We start from the raw sequence: 7,877 nt of genomic DNA on the forward strand, positions 1-7,877 counted from the left end.
GGAGCCCTATAGATAAGTTTCAAAAAATGTTATAGTTGGGTCACAAAGTAGGTCATTTTTCTTTTCTTAGTTTTTAGTTTTTATTTAAAGTGTTGTTTGTTATTTCTGTGCATGGTTTCAGGACTGGCTGTTCTTCATTGCACAACCCATTATGGAAGAGGGGCTTCATACCTGGGAAAAGGTAGATATCCTTTTCTAAGCTGTGATCAACAGTTTCTGTAGTTTTCTTCCTGGGGTTGGGCTGTCTGCATGTTGTGTGTGTGTATATATTCCCATATATATAAGTACCGATGGCACACACATGTGTGTATTTGTGCATACATACACACATATTTATGTAATAATAATAAAGAAAAAGAAACTATAAACTTGAGAGTTGGTCACAGGAGGGATCTGAGGAAGAGCAGCTGGGAGGGTCTGGAAGGAGGAAAGGGAGGAAGAACGTGACGTCATTCTGACTGGGGTAAGATGGAATTTCATTATAGCTTTGCATTTACTTGATGGCTAATGCATCTAAATATACATATACATGTAAAAAGTATACAATAAACAGACCTTTTAATTCAGTTTTTTCATCCACTACATTTTGATCATGTTTTCTCTTCCCTCAACTCATCTCAGATCCTCCCCTCATCTCTGCCTAGAATTTTCTACTTGAGTGTTGTATTTACATCATTTCTGCCCTTCCTCTTTCCACTCCAACACTTCTTATGTTCCTCTCCAGCTCCATCTGAGACTCATGATCTTGTCTTCTTCAGTTATTATTGTTACATATGCTCATTGACTTATTATTATTATGATTATTATTATTATTTTGAGACAGGGTTTCTTTGTGTACCACTGGATGCTCTGAAACTCACGCTGTAGACCAGGCTGGGCTCAAACTCACAGAGATCTGTGTTCCTCTGCCTGTAGAGTACTGGGATTAAAGGTGTGGGCCAGCACTGCCCTGCTGCTCATTGACCTTTTGTTTTCTGTGTTTTCAGATCTGTCTGTTCATTGCATTAGCTCATTCCTTGGTTGGGTTGTTTGATTTCTTTATTTAAGAGCTTTTTCTAACTTGGTTTATTCTTTACACATCCTCTATCAGTTGTACAGCTAACAAAGGTTTTGTCCCATTTGTGTGCTGTCTCTTCATTTACTTTCCTTTGCTGTCAAGAAGCCTTTTACTTATCTGAGATCACGTTTGTCAATGGCTGACATTGGATGTCGAGGGCCTGGAGTCTTATTCAGAAAGCATTTCCTGTGTCTACATCCCGCAGTGTTTTCCCTTATTTTTCTTATAATGGTTTCAGAATACGAGGTCCTGTATCAAGCTTTAAAATCTAACTGGGAATGATTTTTGGGTGCAACATTTTTTCTCTACCCATCAATGATCAGTCTTTATTTAATCATCGTCAAAGAGGTTGTTTCTTTCTACACTGCATTTTTGGCTTCTTGTGAGTCAAGTGGTTGTTTCTTTGTGGATTTATATGTAGGACATCTGTTGTGGTGACCTGTGTGCTTTTGTTCCTATGGACAAAATTGTTCTCACCTAGGGACGAATTCCCTTCATTGTGGTCCAATACAGAATGGTCAACACTGAAATATTATAGAAACAACAGAAACAGCCCTATCTGATTGTATCTATATCTTTTTGTGTATGTATACATATATACATATATATGTATGTAACAATAATAAGAGAAAATTGGTTATCAATTTGAGAGTGTATGGGGGAACATGAATAGTAAGGGTTTGAGAAATGTAGTTGGGAGGGCATGGAAGGAGAAAAGGCAGTGAGAAAGTGATGTAATTCTATTCCAATTAAATTTTTTTAAAAGAAAAAATACAACAAATATTAAACAGCTAGGTTGGTGATACTCCGTGGGTGAAAATTCTGATATTACCAGTTGATACAATCCCACAGCCGATTCCCTCAACCTCATGCTCTCTAAACATTCTACTTGGCTTCATCAATGTTCCCTGAGCCTTAGGTGCAGAAGCTGTATTGCACATACAGCCACTGGGACTGGGCCTCACTGTTCTGCATTTCGACAGGTTGCGGTTTTCTGTAATGATCTCCATTGTCACAAAGAGAAATTTTATTGATGCTGTGTGAGGACTACACTTAGGAGGCCTGCATCCTACACAAAGAACTGTGTCTAACTAAGGATAGTCATGAGTGGGAGAAATAGTCATCCCCAGGAAAGAGCATCCCAATTGATTATCCAATACCAAATGGTAAGCCCTGAGTACATACATACATGTAACATTATAGCATCTGAGCAGGTAGTATTGATGTATCTAGGGACCATATATACACACACACAGAAACATACACACACACATGTATGTAACAATAATTAATGAAAAAAGAGGCCTTGAATTTGAGAAAGAAAAAGGAGAGGCATATACAGGAGGGTTTGAAAAGCAGAATAAAAGGGGGTAAATGCTGCAGTTATATCATAATTTCAAAAATAAAAGAAATAACTAAAAACATATTGAAACAGTAAATTAAGACAGCTATGGTACTAGGACATCCACTATAGACCTGTCAGTTATACACTAAAAAGTCCCACTCACGGCAGTACTTTCGGTAGGTAACAGTGACGATAGGAAATTTTATTTGTTCAATGGTTTAAAGACATTCTTTAGGACAGAACAGTTCACAAAAAACAACCCAAGCTCCAAAGGGTATATTAATTTTTGATTAGAAGTATTTTAATAGAGAAAAATTGAGAAGTAGACTATTGTTCAAAATACTTAAAATGAATTCATTTTTTCTATAGTGTCAACTTTAGTCAGTAGTAAATGTTCAAAGTGTTAAAATTATGAACACAGAGTTGTATTCAAGAAAAAAATGTTAGGGCTGGAGAGATGGCTTAGCGGTTAAGAGCATTGCCTGCTCTTCCAAAGGTCCTGAGTTCAATTCCCAGCAACCACATGGTGGCTCACAACCATCTGGAATGAAGTCTGTCTCTTCTGGCCTGCAGGCATACAAGTAGACAGAATATTGTAGACATAATAAATAAATATATTAAAAAAGAAAAATGTTAGCTGCTTGAATTTTAATATTGTACAGAATATCTGGTTTATAACTAGGTCAGAGCAGGTTTTTAAGGTCCACATTCAAATTCTTTATTCTCAGGGGAATCATTAAGAAGGTTCGAAGCTGAGAAAGTGTGGGTTTCAGTTCAGCCATGGCGTGCATGTTGAAAACAGGTCATTCTCAGTGCCGAAAAGGAAGAAGTGAAGTGCAAAATAAGTTTATTATTCTTCATTATTAAAAAAGGGCAGATGGTTGGATAGCATGTTGCCCAAAATGCATTAACTGCCTCCAATCTTGGAATTTTTGTAGGTGCATAAAACCCATAAAGGGTAATGAAATTGTTCAACCAATACAAGATTACAAAACAGCTCACCAACAGCAAGATGCTGTGAGTGGCTCTGAGCTCAGGAGAATTCTGGCTGGAGAGGCTTGTGACGTGGAGATACTGGGCTCTCTTGCGGTGTCTGTAGAGGAGAATTACCATGTATAGGCTGGTCCACATCATGATGCCCACATATAAGAGATCATGCATGAATATGATACTCAAAAAAGATCCTGAATTTTTGTTTTTAAAATGCTTGTTTTGACAGTAAGCATGTGAAAATCCACGTCCAACTTTTGTAGAATTAGTTTTGGCTATTACCATTTCAACCATATATCCATAGATGGCCAGGTTAATGAACCAGGAGCAAAGTAAAAAAGCAAACGTCCACGTTGAGAGTTTGTGCTTAAGCCTCACCCACTGAGAATTACTGGGAGTCACGGTGACAGCTTGAAATGTGCTTAGAATACAGGTGGTACTGATGGACAGACCACGGGAAATTCTGTATATACATAAAACAACCTTACAGCCGACATCATCCAGAAAATTGGGTACGTCAAAGGTTGCCACGATATCTGGTATCAGCATGAATATGATCGTCATTATATTCGCTATTGTCAGGTGCAGGAAAAAGAAATCTATCAACTTCTTAAAATGAGGCTTAAAGAAGAAAGTATAAATGTATAAAATGAACAGTGATGTGTTCCCTATGACACCAACGCATAACTGCGATATGAGAAAGACACTCAAGACGGAATTACTTATAAGCATGATTATTGTCAGATGTGTTAGGCCTAGAGTAACAGGTAAATGGACTGTATCATAAATCTATTTTTGAAATGGCAATTGTGGGAAAATATAATGATTGTCAGCTCAGGAGCAGAGGTGTTACTTGACGAAATGTCCAACTCCTTTCTTTTCCTTCTTTCTTTCTTTCTTTCTTTCTTTTTTGACAAGGTTTTTCCAAGTGTCACTGGCTGTTTTGGAACTTTCTCTGTATCCCAGGCCGGTCTTGAACTCACAGATTCACCTACCTCTGGCTTTTCAGTGCTGGAATTAGAGGCCTGTGACCCCACCGACTGGAGATGTGTCCAAATCCTTTCAAGGTTAGGTCCACAGATGACCTCTTAGCAACTGCGTTCCAGGTATTCTTGACCATCTTAGAGGACAGAATAAAGTGTTGCAAAGTAGGCAGTCGAATCCACCCGATATTCTGAACACTATTACGTCAGGATGAAGGATGTGTTGACCTAAGGTGAAAGCCAAATATGCATGTTATAAGAATTTTAAAAGTTATATATTTTTGTGTATGGGCACTTTACTTGCATGTCTGTGCACTATATGCTTGCCTGGGAATCGAACCCTGGCACTCTGGAAGAGCAACAACAGTCTTTAACTGTGAAACCATCCCTCCAAGCCCACGGAATTTTCATTCATCAGTTGATATTGTTTCCATGTTTATAACAATATTTGTTTCTAACACATACATAGTAACATGTCTACTTGAATGTGTCAGGGATTTGGCTGCAGATACGTTTCTGTATCTTTTTTTTTTTTACTTTATTTATTTATTTATTTTTATTGCGAAAAGAAGAAAAAAAAACATAAACAAAAAACAAGTTTCCACCTCCTCCCAGCCTCCCATTTCCCGTCCCCTCCTCCCACCCTTCTCCCCCTCCTCCCACCCTTCTCCCCCTCCTCCCACCCTTCTCCCCCTCCTCCCACCCTTCTCCCCCTCCCCCCACTCCTCTCCCCCTCCCTCTCCAGTCCACAGAGCAGTCCGGGTTCCCTGCCCTGTGGTAAGTCCTAGGTCCTCTCCGTCCATATCTAGGAAGGTGAACATCCAAACTTGCTAGGCTCCCACAAAGCCAGCACATTAAGTAGGATCAAAACCCCCTGCCATTGTCCTTGGTGTCTCATCAGCCCTCATTGTTCGCCATGTTCAGAGAGTCCGGTTTTATCCCATGCTTTTTGGGTCACAGTCCAGCTGGCCTTGGTGAGCTCCCCGTAGATCAGCTCCTCTGTCTCAGTGGGTGGATGCATGCCTCGTGGTCCCGAATTCTTTGCTCATGTTCTCCCTCCTTCTGCTCCTCCTTGGGACCTTGGGAGCTCAGTCCAGTGCTCCTGTATCTTAGTGATGAGTAAATACTCAGACATTCCAAGTGGGACTCTGCCTCTCATTTCACCTTACAGGGTAACCAGCACGTCCTGAAGCATTTCTTTTCATTTGTCTATTGCGCTGACAACTTAGAACTGAGCTGCTGATATGCAGACAGTGACAGCAAGGGCGAGACTGCGTATCCCACAGTGTTGAGCAATCTTCACAAAAGTGTGTTTCCCGTGACATTTGGTCATTGACACAATCAGGCTGATTCTGGCTGATAACCCACTGTAACAAAGAGTTATACATTTTGCAATACCTGAATTACATTTTCTATTAGAAGATTCTTCTGCTTTGCTCTTGCAGAAGCAGAGATCTCAGGTCCACAGTTACACAGAGAGTGGCAAAGACATGATGCTCATGAAGTTTAACCTTAAATTTTACAACATAGTAATATCACCATGTTCAATGGATTTGGGGGAGTTTTACTGTATATTAATTTGAGACCCATTCCTCCACTGATCTAATTTTTCTGTCACCTGAAATACAAACCTTTTTTCTTTGCAAACATCTATGGATTCCTCAGCAGTCTCTTTTATTCTGACAAGGTCAATTAGACTTTTCTCAGTGTGCTTGTCTTAATTTCTCCATGCACCACAAATGCCTTGACAAGAGTCCCTACCATTGCCAAGGTATTTATTATGAGTGATCAACATTTAAATTACTTAATGAATTCCACTACACAGAGATATTGTTCTTCCCCAATCCCAGTTATTCCTTATATCAGTGTTCAACTTGTTTCATGACTTGTCATTGTTTGCCACTGTCACAAATTATATAGTTAGACTGCACCCACCCTCCTCTAAGCTTTGAAAACACATCTCATCTCTACTGTGCCATATGGCTTTTGCTGACCCACATTTATTTCTTGCATCATTCACATCTTCCCAAGTGTTATCCTGGATTGATTATCATCCTCCTCGCCATTCATCAGAAATTTGTTTTCTGCTCATCTTTTCTCTTTGCTCTGTATCTCCCCTTAAATGCCCTAACTTTTCATAATTTTGTTACTCAGCATGTTCCTGAAAATTCCCTCCAGCAGCCATGTTATTACATTTTTTTCCTGCAAAGAATAAGAGTTCTGGGATAAAATGCCAGGCTGTCATCTGAACACAGATGAAACAGACTTATATTATGACTTGTACAGGAAGATGCTATCAATGACACGTGGAATCTAAAAAGATTATCATGCACTATTTTTGACATTCAAAAAAATGAAACTACCAGATTGTGATGGCACGCTCTTTTATTCCTAGCCTTTGAGAGGCAGACACAGGTGGATGTCATTGAGATTGAGGCCCGCTTGGTCTACAAAGCAAGGTTCAGTACAGTTAGTGCTACACCGAGAAACCCTGTCTCAAAAAACAAGGAAAAACAAACAAAAAAGAAAAGGAAATTTGAACAATGAGGAATAGGTATATTCCTAAACAGCAGAGCAGCTGCTATGTGTATGTTAAAAATTTTTGACAAATTTAAAATAAATGTTATCATACTTAATTTCATATATGTGTCATATTTTTATAAATAAAATTATAGTAAAAATTAACCTCAGCAAAGATATAGATACATTAATTACAGAGAAATAAGCTATCCAGTTGTGTGAATATTTATGTAAGTTATGAAACATAACAGCGATCATGTTAATGCAATCACATTCACAGTCCACAAAATACATATGACACACAGTATTTGGAATAGGCTATTGGAATTTTACTGAGAGCAACACTGCAAGTGTTCTTTTTTTCCTTTCTTTGAATGAAACCGTCAGCATGTTGGCACATTGAGGGAGAATGAAAAAAATCCACATTCTGTCTGAGTGCTAAAAGATTCACCATTTTACACCAGTTCAAATATATCAAGCACAATGGAGAGGATAAAGTTCCCTTGTGCAAGTGATGATCAGCCCACAGCTAGAGTGTCACAATGAAAATGGGAAACATTAGTCTTTACAGCACTGTATATGGGTTCAACTGTAATTAAGAAAGATGCAAAATCAAAAAATAGAAGCACATTTTCAAACTAGAAAAATATTTTCACCTTAAGTAAATTTTATTTGACAAAAGAAATGCTAAGGGTACACACTTATTCATGCAGTCAAACAACTTCTGCAGTAGCATAAAACTCAAAATTGAGAATAAAATTATACAATTATCATCTATACATATTCAAGCTTAGAACATTAGATAAGGCATAACGATCACAAGCAAGATGATGGAATTTTTTTCAAGACAGGGTGTCTCTGTGTAGCCCTGACTGTCGTGGAGCTCACTCTGTAGACAGGACTAATTTTGACCTAACTGAGACTGCTTGCCTCTCTCTGCTTTCCAGTGCTGGAAGTCAAAGTGTTTGTCACCATCCCCACT

General features: G+C 38.7%; 1 protein-coding gene across 1 annotated transcript; it reads right to left on the reverse strand.

Annotated features, from left to right (window-relative positions):
- Positions 1-3,176: 3,176 nt before the first annotated feature.
- Positions 3,177-4,124, reverse strand: LOC121450204 (vomeronasal type-1 receptor 4-like). The gene has a single exon (XM_041655042.1). It carries the CDS (start codon positions 4,122-4,124, stop codon positions 3,177-3,179), a length of 948 nt encoding a protein of 315 aa, XP_041510976.1.
- Between the last annotated feature and the right edge of the window lie 3,753 nt (positions 4,125-7,877).

The sequence above is a fragment of the Microtus oregoni genome, unplaced genomic scaffold (assembly GCF_018167655.1).
Source record: "Microtus oregoni isolate MIOR12 unplaced genomic scaffold, Mior012 000006F_ref0000085, whole genome shotgun sequence".
Lineage (NCBI taxonomy): Eukaryota > Metazoa > Chordata > Mammalia > Rodentia > Cricetidae > Microtus > Microtus oregoni.

Excerpts from the sequence above, each read along its gene's own strand:
- LOC121450204 (XM_041655042.1), bottom strand. The coding sequence starts at position 4,124 with ATGCTTATAAGTAATTCCGTCTTGAGTGTCTTTCTCATATCGCAGTTA.